Source organism: Hemicordylus capensis, chromosome 3, assembly GCF_027244095.1.
Source record: "Hemicordylus capensis ecotype Gifberg chromosome 3, rHemCap1.1.pri, whole genome shotgun sequence".
NCBI classification, from domain to species: Eukaryota; Metazoa; Chordata; class Lepidosauria; order Squamata; family Cordylidae; genus Hemicordylus; species Hemicordylus capensis.
The window spans coordinates 116,972,817-116,996,053 of record NC_069659.1 but is presented as its reverse complement, the minus strand read 5'-3'; the positions used below and the strand labels follow the sequence as shown (position 1 = coordinate 116,996,053).

The 23,237-nt window shown below is 44.8% G+C and overlaps 1 protein-coding gene across 9 annotated transcripts in view; it reads left to right on the top strand.

Moving 5' to 3' along the window:
* Window positions 1–23,237, top strand: part of GLRA2 (glycine receptor alpha 2) — a 203,201-nt gene that overhangs the window by 155,089 nt on the left and 24,875 nt on the right. For 6 of the 9 annotated variants that reach the window (XM_053311481.1, XM_053311480.1, XM_053311489.1 and 3 more), the window contains one exon: window positions 141–260. The exons of the other annotated variants lie outside the window; for them this stretch is intronic. In XM_053311481.1, coding sequence (XP_053167456.1) covers window positions 141–260 — 120 coding nt within the window. The remainder of the gene's footprint in view (window positions 1–140; window positions 261–23,237) is intronic. 9 annotated transcript variants of the gene reach the window in all.

Below are 23,237 nucleotides of genomic sequence, written 5' to 3'. Positions count from 1 at the left end.
TTTTGAATTGCCTCACATGGTTCATCATGAGGTTTTTCTCTAACTGTGCCATTCTTATTTTTTTTGTTTGTTTGTTTTGTATATCATTGCACCATTTCTATTTTTGCTGCTGCTCTCTGTTCTGACAAATCTGGGAACAGGCACAGACTGTGACTGTTGGAAATGAAAGCGTCAAGTCGGTACGGCGAATGAATGGCTTGCGGATCAAAGAATCATCAACATACGGGACAATGAATCAGATGTGCAATCCAAGTTTGAGGGTAAAATGAGAGACAGAGAGAGCGAGAGAGTGAGAGTGAAAGAGCAAGAGTGAGAGAGAGAAAGACAGAGAGAGAGGTGTAAGAAAGAAAATGATGTCATAAATTGGCAACAGCCAATATTCATGACATCACATATAATCAAACTCTTGCATCAGAAGGATATTGACTGTGTAAGCATCTTAGTCTCTGTCTCTACCCCTTGTTTCCTGTGTTTCTACAAGTTTCCCTTTATCATGTTCATAGCAATGCTGCCGCTTTTCATAATGAGTTAACTTATATGTGAATCTGCTTACCTTGGTTAATTTTGCAGCCTGCTCTAGATCGGGTTGCCTTTCCCCTTAAGTCACACAATGCTGCTTCTTGCTCAGATCGCAGTAGAGTGGCCTTTACCAGATGCTCAGATTGCAGTAGAGCAGCCTTTACCAGTTTCAGCTGATGTGCCAGCCACGTCCTTTCCTGAAGATGATGGATCTGGCTACAGTCATTCATGCTTTAGTAACCTCAAAACTATAACATGTTCTTTGCACGGCTATCCTTGAAAAGTGCCCAAAAACTTCTCTTGGTCCAAAATGCAGATTTATTTTATTTTATTTTATTTTATTTATTTGATTTCTATACCACCCTTCCAAAAATGGCGCAGGGTGGTTTACATAGAAAAACAATAAATAAATAAGATGGATCCCTGTCCCCAAAGGGCTCACAATCTAAAAAAAGATATCAGACTAATGACTGGATGGGTCAAACAGAGCATATGGCTCCAGTTCTGTTTGATCTGCATTGATTTCCAGTTCATTTCCAGGCTATGGTTCTCAGTTTTAAAGGCCTAAACAGCTTGTGACCTGGATACTTTAAGAACTGCCTTCTCCCATATGTGTCCTTCTATATATTCAATACCTAAGGTCCTGCTCCAGAGCCTGCTGTGGTCTGAGGTTCAGTAGGTGAGCACAAGGAACAGGACCTTTTCATTTGTAGCACTGATGCTCTAAATACCCTCACTAGAGAACCCTGTATTGCTCCTTCACTATATGCCTGCTGACTCCTGGGGAATTCTTGGCTCTTTAAAGAAGCTTCTGAGTAAAGCTAGTGTGCTACAGAGGTGTAGCATTGCACTGTGGGACTGTTGCTGACTTTGAGGGGAGTCTTGGGGCTGTGCAGAACAGGCAGCTGCCCATCCAGCACTTCTGCAAGTTTCCCCTTTTGGGACAGTGGGGGGAACTTGCGGAAGTGCTGGTTGCACAATCCCCAGGTCTGTGTAGCCCTCTTTTGAAGCCCACAACAGCCCCACAGTGCAGTATTATGCCTCCATAGCACTATGCATCATGTCAGCCACTATTTCCCCCCGAATTACAGAGAATAAGACTACTCTGTTTAATTTGCAGTGGTGTACGTGTGAAAGTAGCCTTGTATTGGGCAGAACAAAACTCACCTTGAAATGATATTTATCTTTCCACTGTAGCCGGTACAATTTTCTTTCTAAGAACACTCAAGGGTGTTCTGAATGACTGAGAGTCATACCCTCTGACCTAGATCTCCAGCCCACGTCTTTCAGATGTGTGGTCTCTCTGGGTGGTTTCTGAATGGAGAGAGAATGCAGGGTCAGTGCCCATCGAGCTGTACTCAGAACTTTGAGGGGTGGTGTGAAGGGTGGTGGGAGGCTCTGAAACGAAGGCCTACAATGAGCCCCTGATGGCACTTCTGCCCCACCCTTCAGTTTATGTCCCTAAGTGACCTGAATGGTACAAGGCACTCAGTGGTGGTGACAGCTGGAAGACAACCCTCCCCCTCGGTGAATGGGGAGGGGCAGTGAGATGTGGTAGCTGCTCTTCCTCACAGGTTGGGAGGAGAAGCTGCTGCCAGCACAGCATTGCTCCTTCCACCAAGGGGGGAAGTGGTTACACAGGTTACATAGGAAGCTGCCGAATGCTGAGTTCGACCCTCTAGCTCCATATGGAGCACTTTGACTGGCAACAGCTCTCCAGGGTTTCAGACAGGTATTTCCCAGCCCTACCTGGAAATGCTCACCTTAAGTAGCGCAGCGGGGACTAACAAGCAGAAGGTTGTCAGTTCGAATCCCCGCTGGTACTATATCAGGCAGCAGCGGTATAGGAAGATGCTGAAAGGCATCATCTCATACTGCGCGAGACCCCTCCTGTATTCTACCAAAGAAAACCACAGGGCTCTGTGAGCGCCAGGAGTTGAAATTGACTTGTTGGCACACTTTACCTTACCTGAAGATGCTAGGAACCTGATAACTTCTGCATGAAAAGCAAGTGAAAGTCCATCCGTCAAGGGACATTGCCATTTGCAGATGCGGAGGTGGGTAGGAGAAGGCAGTGGCAGCAAGCAAGACTTGCAGTGCCACTGCCTCTTCCTGGACTTGGGGCCATAGGGGAGGGGTAGCCATGGGCTTTCAGCCAGGCCCAACTTGGCTGACCTCTGACACCACCCCTGAGCCCATTAGCCAGTCATGGCAGCCCACTGTGATTAACTTCCTGTTTTTGTTGCCTGTCTGGGACTTCAAAAATAGAAAGATAGTGTCATGTGCATGGCTGGTGAACTGCTCCTGGCTTGGAAGGCCACAAATTGTGCAGGACATATTTCTGTTTACCCAAGGATTGGAAAATGGGCTCCAGAACTGAACCCAAGGAAGCCCTGTTCACCCTTGGAAAACTTTCTGTGACTCAAAGAGCAGCCAGACAGTTTCCTATGTAAAGTCCAGGGGTATAGCGGAAGGGGGATGCACAGGGATAGAGCGCCAGTACTTCTTGGCTTCTCTGACTGTTGAGGTGGGCATGGCGATGGTGGCTGTCATGGAGAGTGCCTGCACTTCTGAATTTGCAACTACATCAGTCCCTTCTAATGAAGCACAAGTGCAATGGGAGAAGCACCAGTGCTTCTGAAGAGTTCCAGACTAACACAGCACTGGTGCCAGTTTGTGTATGGGGGAATTTCAGCGATTTCCCCTTCCCCTGGAAGCCCTCAGTATCACCAAAAATATGTCCCTGAAAACTGCATGACCCTCAGGGTGACACAGAGTGCATTCTGGGGAAGGGGGTGGTGGTTGAAATTTCTCCCCATCGCTGAGCCAGCAGTGGAGCTGATTTAAACTTTTCAGAAGTACTAGTGCATCTCCTATTGCACCAGTACTTGGTTAGTCAGGATGTTGGCCAGTGATTTTTGTTTGTTTGTTTTTGTTTTGGTAAGATATTTAGTGTAGCTGGTTTTAGAGCAGAGATCCATGCAGTTTCTTTAAACCATTATTTAAATGGCAATATCTACTTTTTTCTGGACTGGACAAAGAATTTAGATTTTAGATGCATTACTCATGAAACAGTGCCGGCAGCAGACTGACAGCAGCCTGTGGGCCCCTGTGTTACAGTATAAATGCAATCAAAATCTGCACTCCAGGTATACCCTCACTTTCACAATCAAAATAAAAGTTCTTGAGCTCATTCCTACTCAGGAGCTTATTTTTTATATATATACCTCTGCCAAGGTCAGGGGAAAAGCGTACTAAAATGCTGATTTCAGAGACAGGTGATTCCCAGGGATTTTCGTTACAAGGGCACTGTAAGCTTTTGTGATCAAAGCAAGAAACACTGTTCAAGCTGTAAAGTCTTCTTTATTCTGTTCTCCTTGAATAATTCAAGAAGCGATTGTCACGTGGTGCAGCAAGGCAAGCAGGATGCCATCATCTATTCCCCCAAAGGCTGAGCATCCTCACAACTGTGACAGCCGACCTTTTCTCTTGGAGTTGACACTGTTTATTCTGATGTTAGCACTTGTCTTACATTAATACTCAAAACTGATAAGATGAAGAGAACTGGAGCAAACTGGGTAGAATAGAATTAATTGGTTTATGCTTGTTTGCTATAATGTGCTGAGCAGAAGCAACTATGCAAAAGAATAAGCTCTCCAATCAGCTCACGCCAGAAATTTGACACCCTGCTACCACTTCTGTTACAATGACCCAGGGTCGATCTGGATGCTACTTTTCAAATGGTCCTGCTCCCTCATGATTAGGGACTTCATGAGCATGCATGGCCTCCCTCTAGGGATATGCGCAAGCCGGTTCAGCACCTCCTCTGGGAAGTACCGAACCGGCTTGGGTGCCGGCATTCAAACTTGTCGTATCTTTCCCTAGGTAAAGTTATTAGGCATACTCACAACCAGTCACTTTGCTAGCCTGACCTTGGGCCTGAAGGAGTAGGAGACAAAGTAGGTTTAGAAGCCTTCTTTATTCAGACAAGACGCAACGACTCTGGGCAGCTTGCACTTAGAAAACAGAAGGCTTACCTGCTTTTTAAGGGAACTGCTCCCCTCGCCACCAGCGGGTGCATGAATGGCTTGTGCACATCCCTTGCCTCCCTCCCTTCCATTGCATGGGCACCATTGCCTAACCCTGTGTGTGTGGGGGGGGGGGCGATTTGAATGAACCGTATTTAGTATTTAAATTGCAGATGGAGCAGAGGTTCAGACTAACAGCCACCTGTGCGATTAAGCAACGGAGGCCTTGCACAATAGGAAGGGGGCAGGTTTTGCATGCTCATAAGGCGCTCAAGTTTCTAATTATGTGGCGGTGGGGCTGCTTGGAAAGCATATTCTGAAGCAGTCTCAAGTGATTCTTCCCCCCCCCCCCCAATAGACTTCTTTGAGAAATACTGGAAAAATCCTTTAAGGAAAAATACTTTTAAAAGTGGCATGCCGATACAAACATGGCTATTACATTTGAATTATCTGATGGACACACATCATCTTCTTCCTGTGATGTTGCATCTAGCTAAAATAACAAACCTTTTCATTTCCCCAAGCTTGTTAATCTCAATTTAATGTTTAATCATTTTTCCCTTTATTATTACATTTTCCTGATTTTAGCTCCTGCTTTCAATGCTGCCTTAATTATTTTTGTTTTAGCTTATATTGTTAAATATGAATATTGCTGTGCAGAAATCAAGATAAATTATGTCCACACCATTCCTACAATCCTCTAAACTCGTGATCTGATTTTTTTAAAGGATAAGATTCGTTTGGGCAGGATTTATTCTTGACAAGTCCACACTGGCTTCTGCTAATCCCTGCACTGTTGTTAAGATGCTTATGGACTGATTGCTTTATAATATCTACTAGCTGAACTGACGCACAGCATCTGCGCCGCTAGTCTCTCCTCGCTGCTCCCCCCCCTTCCGCCCCAATCTATTCCCAGTCATTTTCGCCCACTGGCTGCCTCTGTTGCCAGGGCCCGCCTCCTCCTCCACCGCTCTCCCCCCCCCAGCCCCCATGTCCGTCACAACAACCCCAGTTTCTGCACCAGCCTCCGTCCGGCCATTTTCAGGAGCCCGCCGCCACCCGCCCAGCCTCTTCTCCTCTCGCCACCCCTCGCTAGCCACCGCCAGCTGCGGGAGTGGCACCCCCTCGGCCTCCTCCTCCGGGATCCCCCAACCCTCAACTGATGTTTCCCTCAGTCCCAAACTCTTGCAGCATGTCGCGCCTCACGAGAGTTCCGCCGCCAAATCCTGGGCATGCATGTCCCAAGAGAATTAAATATATAGAATCTAGTATCTTCCTTGGTATCAAAGTCAGGATGACCAGGAGGCTTTCCAGCTATGCCTTTTAATTCAAATCCACTCCAGATTAGAGTGTGCCAGTCCACATGTTAATTTTGTTTACCTCGAGGTCCCTGCAGGCTAACAGGGACGAGTACACACCCGACTGCTTTCCCCTGAATTACTGTTAAGAATTACTGCGCATTGTTTCTTGGCCCGAATTATGTCCAGGGTAAAAAAAACTTCTATTTGCAGCAGCTTTTCTTTTAAAAAGCCGAGCTTTCTGGTATTCCCTGCTGCTTGTGTGGAGTGGCCATTGGCAGTAATTCAGCTTTCCCCTTCAACACAATGAAGGGGAGTTTGGCAGCTGTGTTGTTTGCTCTGAGTGATTTGCAATTGCAAGCGCTGGGGGGTGGGGGGTTGCTCAGGGCGGGGGACACAGTTTGGGTGCCTGCTATCATTACTTCCCATCTCACAAGCACGGAGAAAAACGCCATTTGAATCTAACTGAAAGCCAAGTGAGGGGGCTGGAAAGGGAGGAATGGCCAAGGCTTGAAAGGGAGAAATGTCCCCCCTCCCTCCTCAGAGGATCCACCGCCGTGGAGCAAGAGGAGGAGTGGAGGAGCGAGAGGAAGAGTGGAGGAGCATGCAAGATGCTGGTTCTGCATCACTAGGCAGTGTGTGATCACTGGGTGGGGCGGGGAGGCGGGTTGAATTGGAGACACCAGGGGAAATGCAAGTTTTCTGCAAAACATTCAGTGGGGGAGCAGCTGCTTCTTCCCACGAAAGTCTCTGAGCTCTAAATAATAGATCTTTGTCCAGCCGAGATGCACACCTATGCTGACTTCTCAGCTCACAAGCAGAAAGTTCCTTCATGAAGCTTTCTTCTTCCTCCTCCTCTTCTCCCCAGCCTCATTCTTCTCCCCTTGCAGTAGCATAGGTAGAGAGAGGCAGAAAGAGAGAAATCTGCTCAAAAGCTTCAGTGAATTTCTGCAGCCCCTTCTCTCCATGACAAGCCACCTGGGATGACTGCTTCTTAACCCTCAGTTTCCTCCACACACTCTCCCTCTTGCTCCCTTTGTCAAACTAACAACAACAACAACAACAACAAAGATATCTTGCCTGTGATTTGTTGGAGAAAAAAACCCTGAAGCCAGCTGTAGGAACTCACATAGGAAAAAGATTGCAGCAATTGCGAAGAGGAGCCAATCCCATGTGGGCTTTCCCATTTAATCCCCAAAGTAAACATCTCGCAAATCTGCTGTGAAGTAGATTTACTCTTCAGATAACCCGAGGCATAAAGCCATGTGTGAAAAACCTCAAGTTGATGCTTTCCTAGATTCTTCCTTTCCCCACTTTTGAAGGCAACATTAGTCTTGTACCACCTCACCCATTCTCCAGGATTTCTCCAATGTCATAAATAGACTTTCAGAGAGTACATCAGCAAGTTATTTTAGTACCCTATAATGCAGTTCATCCAGTTCTGAAGATCTGAACTCCATTTAAGTACAGAGGTGTTTCATGACTCACTCCATAATCCTGGCCCATCACAATTCATGCTACTTTTGTGAGGTTGCACACAATTCCTCTTTTGGGAGAAAATATAAACAAAACAGACAGGGGCGTCGCTAGGGGAGAAGGGGCATGTGTTTGGGTCTCCGAGGAGCCCCGGCGGCACCTTGGAGTGGGGGAGATAATGAAGAAAATAGGGAGGGGTGGAGCTGGGGGCCCTCAGGAGCTGGGGGGCAGGGCCTGGGTTCTTTGAACCGATCTGCTCAATTATAGCTACACCCCTGAAAACAGGAGTTCAGCAGCTCTGCCTTCTCTTTGTAACCTGTTAACACTTCAGCATCCTTATTGGATGGCAGGTTTACCATTCCCTCCTTTTTACACTGAAAATACCTGAAAACTGGCTTTCTGTTGCTCTTAGCGTCCCTTGCCAGCCTCGGGTCATTCTGTTTTAATGTTCCTGACACTGGCTGGCATCCTGCTAATGAAGGGCTTGTGGAAGGATGTTGTGCTAATGCAAAGCTGTTGCATCAGCTTCTTAGGCTGCCTGGATCTTGCATTTAGTCTAGGGATGTACACAAGTTGTTCGTGCACTCCCCTGCAGGGCGGGGAGGGTGGTGCCTTTAAAAAAACAGGTAAGGAGCTCATTACTTGCTCGCCCCCTGCCCATCACTTTCCCCTGACAGGTGCTTGTTTTAGAAACAGCCAGGCATGGCTGCAGCATTTCTTCCTGCAGTCCCGATTGGCATCAGCATGCAAGGGACCAGCGCACATGTGCCCCAGTCATTTGCATGCTGATGTCAATTGGGGCTGCAGGAAAGAAAGCTCTGGGGAGGGGGTGAGCAGGTAAGGCGCTCCTTACTTCTTTGTTAAAGGCACCCCCACTCCGCTGCCCACTGAACTGGCTCGAACGCTGGTGCTCAAACAGGTTTGGCGCTCTGGAAAAGGAGCCCCGAACTTGTTTGTGCAAATCACTAGTTTAGTCTAATATTGTGCAACCTGCAGCATGCCTCATTTGTTCCCTTTCAAAGGGAACTTCTATGCAAGATTTGCAGAATTGCACGATAGGGATATAGCGCAACTCTGCACATTTTTAGCACCCACTATGTTATCTTCTTGCACAAGTACAACTTTGCTTGTTATGTAAGTGCTTTGTTAAGTTGTTAGCCATTGTCTCTACAAGTCTGGGCTACTTTTCTCTGTTCATCCTTTGTGATCTGTCCTCCTTTCCTTTTCTTAAAAATGTCCTCCACCGCCCTTTTCAGCTCCTCACTAAGCTTTCTGTACAGGTACAATGGCTTTTTTAGATGTCTCCTATTTTTCTTTTTCATTGGAATTATTTGTGATTTTACCTGTGGTAACCGCTTCTTCAGGAACTCCCATATTGGGCTCCTTTCCTCTTTATCCTAGGCCAGTACGCTTCGGTATTATTGGAATTCCAAAGTCAGAATTCCCTGACCCCACCACCAGGAGGCAGTAGAGGCAGAGCAAGTGCCCCGGATAGTGTCTTGGTGCAGGAGCCCTTTAAATCACCACCCAGAACTGATGCAGGAGTGGCTGGGTAGTGGAGAGTTCCTCAGGAGTTTGGGGTGGGGGCTGGCAGGGGACGTGGAACTGCTCCCTGGAAAGCCAGCATGCTGCTGGAGAAACACGCTGGGTCATGTTGATAGGGTCGTTTTGATAGGGAAACATGCTGGGTTGTGATTATAGAGTGATGGGAATTTAAGTCCAGCTACAGCTGGGGGCCTGCAGGGAAATAATAGAATTTTAGAGTTGTAAGGTAGCAATCCATTTGTATAAATCTGGTCACACCACCATCTTCAGAGTAGTGGGGAAAGAACCCATGTCCAATTCTCCTTCTCAGCCACTAATTAAACCAGGCGACCTTGTGCCAATCCCACGCTCAGATTAATCAAAAATCAAATTGATGAATAAAAAATAATTCTTGCTTCCATATCTTAAAACAAACTGTCTTTTTCAGAGAAGGCACCAGGGGTGTAGCAAGGTTGGACTGGGCTCAAAGATGCGATTTTAAAATGCATTAAAAAATGCGATTTTAAAACGGGGGGGTCTGATATTTCAAAATAAGTGTGCTGCCTAGAAATACATTTCACTGAATACACACATGCACACTTCACGATACAGTGGTCCCTCTACTTACGAAATTAATCCGTTCCGAATGCACATTTGTAAGTCGAAAAATTCGTAAGTCGAAAAGCGGTTTCCCATAGGAATGCATTGGGAACGGATTAATGCGTTCCGGAGCCTAGAAAAAAGACCCAGACCCCCAGTAAGGCTTGCAAACTGCACAGGAACATTTCTTTTCAAGAATAAACAGGCAGTAAACAGGCAGGCAAGTCAAGGAAACCACATGTAAAATTCGTAAGTCTAGGAAACTCCATCTAAAAATTTGTAAGTCGAGGAAACCCCATCTAAAAATTTGTAAGTCGAAAAAACCGCATCTAAAACCGGATCTAAAACTGCCGTTTGTAACTCGAAAAATACTTATGTTGAGTAGTTTGTAAGTCGAGGGACCACTGTATATAGTGATATACATTGAATACTATATATTTGTACTACTTGTAATGCTTAGAACACACTAGAAAAACTAATTTTTAAAATTGGCCCTTCGCTGCAAAGGAGACTGTCAACCATGCAGTGTGAGCCTATGTATGTTTTCTCAGAATTCTGAACAAATTGAGAAAAGTTTGATTCCAGGAGGTTTTTCACATGGGGCTTTTAAAGCCCTGTAACACACATCTCCTCTGGATGGAGGTGCTGCATTCACATGTTGGCCAGATTTACCCTGAAGTCCCTGCAAGTTATTGGAGAGCAGTTCACAAACAATTCAGGTTTTTCACTGCTCGTTAGAGTGTAGCTTGATTTATATCCGGAGTAAAAAACAACAACACTGTTTTGTGTTGGTTCTTTGGGACAACTTCAATTTCGCAGTAAAGCCTCCCAGTAAACTTGCAGTAAAGCCTGCTGTGTGTAAAAGTCCCAGGCAAGTGTGTGGAGAATTGCAGCCTCAGGCAGCAAATCTAACCACATTTAGCTGGAAGTACATTTCATTGAAACCTAAAGGACTTACTAGCAAGGAAAGCGTGTCTACTTAAAACTAAACTCCATTGCATTCAACTGTCTGAGATCCTTCCCTGGTAAGTGCATATAGCATTGCACATGCTCAGGGATGTAAACCAAACCAAACTAATTTGTGCTCCCAGCATATTTTTCTCCCTATAGGAGACCAGTAAGTCCCACTGAAGCAAGTAAGATAGGTGGGGAGAAATAGAGAAACGAGCAAGAATGAGGAATCTGCCTCTTCTGGGTAAAATTTTAAGATAGCTGAGACATGCCAAGGCTCAAGGAGCTCCTGAAGTTATGCCCTAGTAGGTCCTAAAAGTCATTCTCCCTGCTCCCCAGTGTGGAAGTAGGGCTGGTTGTGGTCTCTACTGAGATAAAAACCACTCTCTGCAGGTGCTCAGAAGCAGGGTCATCCCTAGTGGGGTGTGGGGCTGGGGGGCAAATCAGCATGTGCAGGGCCTCCTTAACATTTCATATCATTGCAGAATCATACTGACTGATGGCATACAGTGTAAATAGTGTGAGTGGGGTTTTTGGACATGTCCAACCAGCTTGGCATTTCTCAAGAAAAATGAAATGAAATAAAAGCACAACATATGCTTCACAGTTCTCCCTTCTGGGTTGCAAAACAACTTGAACATAAGTGCATTTATAAATTAATGAATATAATATAATATAATATAATATAATATAATATAATATAATATAATATAATATTGTTTGTTCCAGAAGTTTCTGTAATTTTCTGCCATGAAACAAGCCATTTACTGGACTTTTTAGATAGTTTTTTTAAAAGCCAGCAAATTTCCCAATCTGTTTCAAATTAAATATTCAGAGACTTCTCAGTCTCTCCTCCCCATATCAAAGCCCTACAGCAAGCAAGCAGATCCCTATATATCTGGGGGTGGAGGTGGGTAACCATAAAAAGGAATTCACATTTTACCTCCATTACTGGCAAAGGCTGGGCAGAGGGTCTGCAGAGAACTGTGGTGGGTAAGGACAGCCAGCGCTGGCCACTCTGCCTGCCTCCTTCCTTGCTGCCCGCCGGCACTTGCGTTCAGGCTTCAGGGAGGCTTCTCTGGAAGCCCGGCCCAGCTTCCGATCAGCTGAGAGGTGGAGAAAGAAGGAGCTCTAGTAGCTTGCAGGCTGCTTAGATTGCCAGTCAGGAGGGCAAGCAGGAGAGAGGGTGAACAGGGCAAGGGGTACTGGCTGAGCGAGGGGCCTTGAGGCTGGGCAGGTGGGCAATGGGGAGTCATGTGACATGTCTCTGGAGGGCCCTCGAGGCAGTGGGGCTCCCAGACAACTGTCTCCCCTTGCCCGATTGTAGTTACGCCCATGGAAGGCACTACTCTACCTCGCCTGCTAAGAGACACTAATTCCTGGTGCTAAGTTGGTAATTGCTGGTAATTCATTTGCTAAAAGGTGCAAATTAACTTTTCATTTGCAAATGAAGCCACAATATGATAATTATTTAAAGAACATTCTAAGAATAATTAGAGGTCCAGCAGGATATTCTTGGAATTTCTTACCTCACATATTCTCCATAAGAATCATTTAAGAATACTTGTGGCATATTTATCCCAAGGCTGCACCACAGTTTCCTTCAGTTTCTTCTGTAACATCTACAATGAGGATTTCAAATATACACACTAAGGATGGCTTCACGCAGCATGCAAAAAGCTGGACAACTGGTTCCCTGAATTTGGTGGCAAACCGAACTTTCCATGGGGGTGGGTGGGATATGCTGACATTGATCGTGTCATCTGAATCCACAATGTTGACATATTCTGCCCGACTTGCAGTTCCCAACCCTGACATCTGAAGCCAAGATTTGAAGTTGGTTTCAGATGCCGGATTCAGAAACACAAGTTGGGCAGAATATGCAGACATTGGCAGGTTTGAATGACACAGCCAATATTGACATATCTTCCCCACAGACAAACAAGACACACACACACAGACCAGAAGCTGGACTCGCCACCAACTTCGGGAATTAGCGATTTGGTTTTTTGCATGCTGTGTGAAGCCACCCAAGAGATATTTGTTCATGCAAAGGAAGGAACATAAGAACAGCCCTGCTGTACCAGGCCTATCCAGTCCAGCATCCTGTTTCACACATTGGCCTACCAGATGCTTCTGGGGAGTCCACAGGCAAGTGGTATGTGTATGCCCTCTGCCCTGCTGTTGCTCCCCTGCAACTGGTATTGAGAAGCATCATGCCTCTGAGACTGGAAGTGGCCCACAGCCACCAGACTAGTAGCCAATAAGAACAATAATGAGGAAGGCTCCTCCCTTCTCTTTTTCTCATCCCTTTCACTTGAGTTGTTTTTAAGGACCAAATGGAGATACAGAGACCTTTGGCAACTGGATTAGCCTTAGCATCTCTCAGGGAGCCAGCAATGGGGGTCAGCATTGGCCAACTCCTAGTTTGTGCAATGCCATGTATGATAGCATGAGCATGATATAACCCGACATCCTAGTGTTCCAAACACCTGACTAATGTTGCACCTAAGTTAGGGTAGAGAGGAAAGTCTGTGTGCAATTATCTGTTTATGGTAATGCCACCCTGAAATCTCAAGCACTGATTTATAGTGCAAGTTAACATTTATGAGCAGCAGCAACCCAGCATGAAGCAACTGAAGAAACAGTCAACTGGTCAACAGAATGTATGCTTTGCAAATTAAAAATTGACTGGTTTCTTCATTGCTTCATGCTGAGTTGCTGTGCCTTGTAAAATGTTAACTTGTACTATAAATCTGTGTTTGCTATTTCAGGGTGGCATTACCATAAGCAGACTTCAGACACCCTCCCCTCCCTACCCCCACAGCGCCTCAACCTCCTAAACCCAGTCTGACAACATGCTGCGACATTAGCACTTTTAGTATCTGAGAAGGAAACAACAAAGGGTTGGAATTATTTATAAATGAATAGTTTTATTGCTTAATTTTAACTGAAATGCCACACTCATTTCCTACATCCCCATAAAAATAATACTCATTTCCCCAGGTCTGGGTTTGCCTTGAAAATATCCAGTATGACTGCCCTCACGGGAAATGCAATATACTTCTTGTATCCTTGCATATAGCACTTTGTGGTAAAGCATGCACTGTTTGTTTTATGTAACATGCCGCATCATGTGAATAATGGAAGTGCTCGAGGAAAACCCATTCTTTCAAGGCTATTTTTAGCACTCATAATACAAGCTCAAGCACATGAGTTTCATTGTGAAAAAGAAGAGCCTGAGTCTGAATGGGCTTATTATAACACCTCTCTTTAACGTCTCGTTTGCTCAGTGGAATAAAGAGGAATAAGTTGCTTCTATTGCCGATAAACACACCAGAGGTTTGTTGGTAATTTTTCTCATCTGGGATAACCTATTGGTGGTTTACTGTGTTACTACACAAAAAAGCAAACAGGATGTTGATATATTGCACCCTTCTAAACATACCCCACATACACTAATTTAGGCGTGCACATGAGAAATACAGTCCACACATGGAGCTTTCCTGTGCATCAGCAGAGAGGAATAGACCCACCCCTGCCTTGCACAAATGGAAATTCTTCTGTTCACAGAATGACCCCTTAGGATACAACTTCTTCTTGTTATCATCATCATCATCATCATCACCACCACCACCACCATTTAGGATCTGCAGCATCATTAGTCTACATGATGCTTTCAAGAATCACATAAGCACAAGACAGATCCCTGCCTCAAAGAGCCCGATGGAGTTGATAGGACATGGGAAACATGGAATGAAAGCGAGAAAATGGAGTATTTGAGCAATGGCCCACATGATGCACAAGGCAACACCATTGTTCCAAATTGGCTGGCACTGTGGTGCGTGTAGAAGCCAGCCACAGGGGCCTTGTGCAAGAATGCAGTTGCACAACTACTTAAAACAGCTCTGCAGCACTTGAACAGCAGTATTTACACTGGAAACCAGGGGTGTAGCCATAAGTAAGTGGATGAGTTCAAAGAACCCAGCCCCCCCCCCTCCAGCTCCACACCTCTCTATTTGCTTCATTATCTCCCTCACTCTGAGGGGCTGCTGGGGAAAGGGGTTGAACATGGGCCCCCTCTCCCCCAGCTACGCCCTGCTGGAAACCATGTAAGTCTTACTGCGCAAGTGAGGGCACAGTGTTTTAAGCAGTTGCACTACTGCGGCTGGCTTCCAAGTGTGCAGCACAACTGGCCATTTGGGAACACTGACTTTACCTTCCACATCATGTGGATCACTGTGTGCAAGGAAGAGACATGAATTTAACACCTGGTCTGTTTGTGACATGGAAATGAGCAACAGTACAAGTCTCACGAGATACTTTTTTAAGGCTGACTATGGCAGTCATGAGCAATAGGCCATAGAAAGTAGGTACTTACTTACTTACATGGAATACGTGATGCCCCACCCTTCAATAAAATCTTCCAAGACAGCTTACAGAAATGTTTTTTTAAATTCTCGCTGAGATGGTAAAACTGTGTCTGGGCTGTACCTCTTCAGATTGCAAATGTGGTTCTCACATCACTGAATAATTCTCCAATTTAAAACAAAAACAAAAACACCCTCTACCTAGAAAACTAAATGTTGCAGAGAAAGTTTTTCGCTTATCATTCTCCATGACATCTTGTTTTCTGTGTGCAGGAATTTCTTTTGTATGGAGGCACATGCACTCACAAGAACCCAGATCTTCAGTCTGAAGTGAAGCCCAGACACTGTTTTATACCTCACTGAGAACCAGGCCTTAGAAAAGCTATCTCTCTTTAGTGTTGCATGACCACACCAGGATGTATTTAAAGATGGCAAGTACTGGGAAATAAAAACTGTTTAGAACTTTGTACAAGAGCTTCAGGCAACCACCAGGAGAGACAGACCTTTCAGGTATCAGTGACAGGTAGCCGCAGTATGCCAAAGACAGAACTTCATGGTTTATTTGCCGTTTCATCTCAGGTATGTATTTGGGATCAAATCCGTCTTTCTAACCCAATAATAGGCTGCTCTGAAGCTTGAGGGTTTTGAATTATTATTGTTTTAAGCAGAAAACTTTGTCCAAGTACGCAAGTGATACTCATCAGGTAGGAAAAGGGTTGCACTTTGGTTCACTGGGTTTGACGTACAATTTGCTCATAAACAGCAGGGAACACATCACAACTGTACTTTGCCATTTTCTAAATGATGAAAAGAGCCCACCTGCTGGGTGCAAATACTCCCATTCTTTTCTGTGCCTGGAAATGAGTACAAACTGAAAATAGGGCATGAACAGCTGGAAAAGAACTAGAAAACAAAGCACACTTTTATTTTTGTTAAGGCCAATAAGAGCACATTTTAAAGCAGCTTCCTAAATTAAATGGAATACATGAAGGGTTTGGGGGTTGTTGCTTGCTTGTAATTGGAAATGTTTACTAAGGGCACCATTGCAGTTTCCAGTACTTTATACCATATACACCTTTGTTTTTTCTTCTTCATGATTTCAATTATTCTCATCTAAAGCTTCAATTAATTCTTCTTACTCCTCCTCATCTTATGTTTAAGTCTCTTTAAGTCTTCAGTCACCTTATCTCTGTGCTTTGATTTCTCTGTATTTTCCTCTTCACACCTTTGGCCTTCTGAATCTGTCTAGTGATGGTGTTACAATTTAGGAAGGTTCAGAAATGAACACCCACAAAATGAACACCCACATTTCAGAAAACAATGAGCCATTATGAATTGAGCCCAAACCCTCCCCATATTTAAACCTACTACTACTACTACGAACATTTATATACCACTGTTCAAAAGAAGTTCTCAACACAGTTTATATAGAAAAATAAATAATAAGTTGGTTCTCTGTCCCAAAAGGACTCACAATCTAAAAAGAAACATAAGGTAAACATCAGCAACAGCAGGTGTGGAGCCAGCCAAATGGTGGCTTGCGTCTGGCCCCGCCCAGTGGCCCCTCTAGTGATTCACGGGGGTGTGGCTTGGGCTCCAGAGACCCCCAAGTGAGCTCTCCCCCGCCCACACCCAGGCTCCAGACAGCCCTGAGCGCGCTCTCCCCCGTCTATTTTAGGCAGCGTTTGCTGCCTGACAGCCTTTATTTCCCTTTCTCTCCTTGTGCGTGGTGTTCTTGCACAAGAACACCTGATCAAATCTTTTTTTTTAAAAAAAAAGCTTCTGGGAACAATAATTCCAGCTGCTGCTATTTGAGAGGAGAGCCTGTTCTGTGCTCTGGAACATGGGTAAAAGCATAGACGTGCAAGCAGATGGCAGATGGCAGAAGATTGCAGTCATTTTTAAAACAGCCATTGGGAAAAAATGCTCTAACTGATGAAAGATGCTGATTCAATTTTGTATTTCTGACGCCATTTTGTCTTCCGATATTTTCCCTATATTTTTTTCAGTCTTAGGATATTTTTTTCAGTCTTAGGATAATTCGAATCCAATATAGACTTCTAAATACCAGTTTTGAATTCTTTATAATATATCCAATATCCCCAATATCGTTGCAGTATCTATATAGGATATATCTGACTGCACAGTCCCAATAGCTACCTCTTTTCTTTTAAAATGCTTTAAAAATATATTTCTTTTCCTCTTTCCCTTTCCCAGCATGATCATTCTTGGATCATCGTTACTGATATCTCAGCCTTTTTTCTTCCTGATTGTATTCTTTTTTGCCCAACATTGACCCACCTTCGGCCTCTTTCCCTTCTGTTTTCATTCATTTTGCTTTCATTTTATTAGATTGTAAATCTACATGCAGGGACTGTTTTGAATTTTACTCATTTGAAAGTGCTTAGTATACTAATTGCTGTAGAAATAGTAAATGATAATGAAGCTTACACCTACGTTGAGTTCAGCAGGAGAGTAACCTCTATAGAATTTTCATGATAATGTCAATAAATGTTAATGCTTGGAGATGAGAAGTCTTGTTAATCCCATATGTTGTATTGTGTGAGAATGCATAGAGGATGCTGCATGTGAAAAGGGCATTCTACCCAAGAATTTTTGCCTAAGAGGAACACAGGGACATAGGAAGCTGTCTTATACGGAGTCAGTCCATTGGTTCATCTAGCTCAGTATTGTCTTCACAGACTGGCAGTGGCTTCTCCAAGGTTGCAGGGCAGGAGTCTCTCTCAGCCCTATCTTGGAGATGCCAGGGAGGAAGCTCGGAACCTTCTGCATGCAAGGTTCAAAGAGGATCAAATGTGCCTATGTGCTATTCTGAAACCATGTACTTATCTCTTTCAAAGATCTCAGAACAGCAGTCTTAGATCATCTAGATCTAAGATCATTGTTCTTAGATCATCTAGCATTAATTTAGTTCCAAAATATTGCTTGTCACTTAAGGAAGTTGACAAGTACCTCAACTTATGGAACTTGAGACATGTCCAGCAATAGAATACTGCCAGTGCAACAGCATTTTTCAGCTGCCTTACTTTGCTTCTTCCTTCATTTGAAGACATTGGGATGGCTTTGACCATGCAATGTAGATGAAGTGAGAGGCTGAAAGTGACGTCTTATAGCTACTATAGTGGACAAGGCACAGATAACATGCCTTGGCATCAACCTGAACCAGCAGAACCTATTTCACAACATTATCACCCCCAGTGAATTCAGCAAATATAATGGCAGGTCTGGCAAAGGCCACTGTAAAGTGCTGACAGGACATTCAGAAGCAGCACATTGTTGACCCCAACACATCCCTTCTAAGTGCCATAGCACCTCCCCCGATCTTCAGCACTGGAGACACCAGGTGGTTGCTAAGTAGTCCCATGCCAGCCTCGGCCACATAGTACACAGCTTACACAGCTGAGTGAATGACTCAGGAAATTAAGAAAACTTGTCCCATCTTTCAGTCCTGCTCTCCTACACACGGCCCATTTCCAAAGCCACTTTTCAGTGGAGAAGTAGCAGGAGGGCTTGCTAATCCCATTTTGCTCTGTAACATGTAATTCCAGCCCTTTTCAAAGTTAGCAGCTTACTGCAACATTGTAGCCCACGTGTACAATCCAGGAGGAGGTTTTCCAGAAAGCTCTCCACTCTCATGAAATGGAGCGGTCGCTGCTATTATTAATTTGGCCTGCATTTAGTTACTACCTCTTTTATAATGTTTTACTTTGCTGCTTTTGATGATTTAATCAGCTGCTGGTGGTGGTGGTGGTAGTAGTAGTAGTGGATGTTCAAAGCAAGGAAGAGCCAGTGCAACAAGAGGAGCACCCTAACATTAGTTCCAGACTAACTGCGCCAGTGCACCCGGGAAGGGGAAATTTTTTATGACCGCCCCTTCCCCAGGAAGCCTTTTGTGCTGTGTCCCAAAGGCTGCACAACTGTCAGGGACATATTTTGTGGTGACACAACGGGCTTCCTGGCGATGGGGAAGTCGTAATAAATTTCTGCTTCCTCTTAGGCACTGGTGCAGTTAGTCTTGAAATGCTGTTCCTATCGCTGCACTGGTGCTTCCTTGCTCTGAATGTCAGCCAAGTATAATCATGGTAATATGACAGTCCTGAGTTTAATCAAGTACAGGTGGCCCTCATTATTAGCAGGGGTTTTGTTCTCACCTATAGGCGTGAATATGCAAACAGTGAATAACTAAATCACCCCTATGGGAATCCAAGGTTCCTACATAAAAGAAGGGCTAAAAAAAAAGCAGGGATGAGGCAGAAATAAAAGAAATGAATGACTGTATTTTGCTCTCCAGGTCTGCTCTCCAGCAATGCCCCCTCTCAAACCACCAATACATCTGATTTTCCGTTAAAAAAAATCATGGGGATTTTTTTAAGAGCCACAAAATGGCTCTGCAGTGTAAAATGGCAGCCGGAAATGACATTGGAAATCTTTTCCAGGTCATTTCTGGCAACTCAGAGCTACAAATAGGTGAATTTTAGCCTATTTTCATACTGCAGATAAAGAAACTGTGTCTCTAAAACTCATCCGCTGATACATGAAATTGCGGTTGTTGAAACTGTGGGTAATGAGGGCCACCTGTATAACTCACTAACTAAATCAGAACCTGTGGTAGAATTATAATATGCCTGTAGAGTTGTGATGTGTCTTGATAAATTATACTACCAAGGCTGCAATTCTAAACACACCCATGTTTCACATAGTGGGACTGACCTCTGAATAAGGATAATCAAGCTTCCCTCCTCTGTTTTGTTTTTTTAGGACATTGGTCTTACTACATTCATTTTAAGAAGAATTCTTATATCTTGGGTATCATCTACGAGGAATGCAAATATTATGTATTTATGCAACTGTAAATTTAGTCACTATCAATAGAAAATTATGGGCCTGAGTCATTAACATGGTGGGCTTGGGTGCACAACTGCACATCCAGAAGCTGTACAAATTTGTATCTGCTGTATATATTTCTCATTACTTGCAAGCCTGTCTCTCACAGCAGTTCATAAAAAATCCCCCAAGTGTAACTGATGCCTAGTTTAACATGAAGACAGATGGCAACTACTTTGGAGCAACATCAGAGGTGTTGTGATGGTGCAGGTCTCACTGTTTTGTTCAGAAGTGCATTCAGAATGATAGCTTGGTACTTCTCACTGGGTTGACAGCCTTGAATGTTGGAGTTTTTCCTGTGGGTTTTGCATGCTGTTTCCCACTGGTGCCCAGCTGTCCTTCTAGAGCAGATCCATTTACCTCAATGAGTCACTCGTTCATTTTTAATGCCGTGCCTCTCTGTGTGGCAACAGAGTTGCTCCCTGGTGCTCTGCAATCTTCATCTGCCAAAAGAGTTGCTAAGTAGGAATGGTAAGTGTTTGGTAGAGATGAACCAAATTTCATGGAATTTTTTCCAGATTCTAAACATTATTTTTAAAATAGCTGAATAGACTTGGCCTGCTACTAGTGGGGTGTGTGTGTGTGTGTGGCGGAGGGGAGAGAATATACACATTCGCATGTAATGCAGATCCAAGGGTCCAGTGGACCCATGATTACACACAGACACACACAAAGACACCCACCCACTGCGCAGCTACCTCTCAACATTTGGACGCAGAGATGCTCTTAGGCCTGGACGTTGGCTGAAGTCCAGGGCCTCCATACCCTTTGGGGGTCCCCAAATCGTCTTTAGTCTGTCCTGGGTGGTATGGTTTGTGCCCTCAAGAACCTATGCGTTAAAAAATGATGCTTAACTTGCGGGGGGGGGGCTCCAAAGACCTTTCGGTCCAGGCTCCAAAATTACCTAGGTGCACCTCTGTTCAGACATAACGAGCAGGACCCTAACTACAGTCAGGGAGACTGCAGGGAGGATGGGGAACTGGTTGTGTGGGCTTCCTTCTGGAATGAAGGACAGCCCCAGCAACCAATCACAGCCGCCGCGAGTGAGCAGCTTCCGCCCTCAACTCCTGTTACTCCAGCATTTGGATGTAAAAATCCTGGAATGGAACCTCAGGTAGGAGAGACAAAGTTTACTACAAACCTAAGGTTCAAATTGGAGTTTGGGAAGGGAAACCTTGGGTCACTTTTGTGTCCGAACTGCCATTGCACGCATTTGGGTGAACAAGAAATTCAACCTCAGGCCCTCCAACTCTGGTTTCCCATTGTGTGGAAATGGGGCCAGAGAGAGAGGGGGACAGGGAGATGGGTGGGGGTTGCTTTATTTGCTCTCTCCAGGCTAAACGGTCTTTCGTCTGTAATAGCACACTTTTGCAGAGCAGCCCCTCCTGTGCAAAGCTTCCTAGTGTTTGACTTCCTTGATAAATGTTAAAAAACTGCTGCCCTTACTTATTATGCATTAAGAGCTAGGCCCTATAGTTTTGTAGCAGAAAGAATTACATAGTCTATTATTCTAACAGAGATACACTAGTGCTTTATAGGATTGACAGCACCTGGCCTAAAGAAGCTTTTTTGCCTGATTCTTTTAGGACAGGTGACATCCAGAAGGCTGGTCATCATTGTGTTGCAGTAGTGGAAGAGACTGTACTATCAAGCAGATGTTAGAGGTTCTGTAGGCAAATTCATGGAGGACAAGTCTGTCAGTAGCCTTGATGTTACCTCCAGGTTCAAAGGAGGATGCCTCCGAATACCAGTTGCAGGAGAGCAACAGCAGGAAAGGGGGCACACCTTCATCTCCTGCTTGTGGGTTTCACAGAGGTATCTGGTGAAGCAGGGTACTGGACTAGGTAAACAATGGGCCTGATCCAGCAAGGCTCTTATATTCTTCTGAGGTCCTTAAATGTCCAGCAGTTCAGAGCTTTAAGTTCATCCATTCAATAGCAAGCACAATAGAGCATTTATTGACAACAGTTTATTACTAGCCTATCATTGGTTTTAAGATTAATTGCATAAGCCGTTTACATTTACAGCAGGGAAATTCTTGGAAGTTATTCACACATGGCTTCATGCTGTAGGGTATCTGAAGAGCGAATCTGCTTTGCAGCAGATGTTTAATTCAGGGGATTAAATGGACAGTTCACATAGCGTCGCTCCTCTCTGCAATCCCTGCAAATCTTTTTCCTGTGTGCATTCCCACCACTTGCTTCAGGTTTTTTATCCAACCAATCCCATCAGGAGGAGGCGAGAGAACCTTTTTTTGGTGTTAGTTTGACAGTTAGTTACGGAAGACCACAAGACTGAATGCAAGGGCTCAGGTTACATCTTGCATTTAACTCAGGAATTTCTCCCTCCCCTTCTGGACTCTCTCATTCTCCCGGTGGCCCCTCTTCCTTCCGCAACCAGCCATTCTACTTCTTTCCTCCATGGATGGTGTGAAATGCTACTCATCTTTAGCAAGCCTTCCTGGCAGCATTCTGCAGACAGGGACACATGCACCACAGCTGGGTCCACACCAGAGTGCAGAAATGCTTCTGTGATTCAGCAAAGCTGAGGGTGCTTCTGTGCTTAAAAGCATCTCCTGTGGGGAACCGTAGCCAATGTCTTTCTTGCTCCCGGTTTGTGACTTCAGCACAGCACCCCTGCAGGGACTGGAGAGGGCTTTCTCCACTGAGAGTGCTTTGTGAGGAATCGTCTCCACCCAAGGGGACATCTGTGTGTGTATTATGTAGGCTGCCTGGCTCTAATGTGACCTGACAGAAACATGAGCTGAAAGGACCCTCTCCTAAGAATCTGCCGCAACCACCACCCCCAGCGCTTGCAATTGCAAATCTTCTTTGCTGACACCTGGGTGGATTTCAAGTACGAGTTTGGAAAGAAGCCCCTCCACACATCACAGAGAAACTTGGGGGCATAACAGAAGCCTCGGGGTTTTTTCCCCCATAAGCCAATGGAAATAGAGGATTTTTTAAAGCCACTCCTAATCTGGGCTAAACCAGAATGCACAACCTTGATTCGGGGGGGGGGGACAGAGTCCTGTCTGTACTGGTCCCTGATAGCCCGCAGCTATTTTGGGGTAAATGCAGCTAATATGTGGACTGGCCCACTCCATTCCAGAGGAGATTCGAAGTAAAAGCCCTGTGTATAAAGCCTCCAGGTGGCCCCGAACAATGTGGCTGGCTAGAAAAACTTGGTTTACCTGAGAAGGCAAAATGTGTGTCTGTACAGTTTGTAATGGCTGATCCTTCTATTCTCGAAACAAAACAAAAGCTGCAGGTATTGCTTATTGGGAAAGCAAGTGCCTTGTGCGTTTTGAGCAGGGCTCTTTGTCAGGGAAAGAATATATACTGCAGAGAATCTTCTTAATTCATTGAGAGCTTCCATAGAATTTTCTTTACTCTATAATGTCCATATTCTACCTGATGAATAAGGACTGTCAAGGATGTGGTGAGGAGGGACTTCTAATGAGTAGTCCTTGTAGCAGCCTATCCTAATGAGCTGGAAGGGCGGAGAATGAGCAGCAGTTGCTTTGGTATGGCAGACCAATCGTTCCCTGCCCTCTGGCCTCGTCC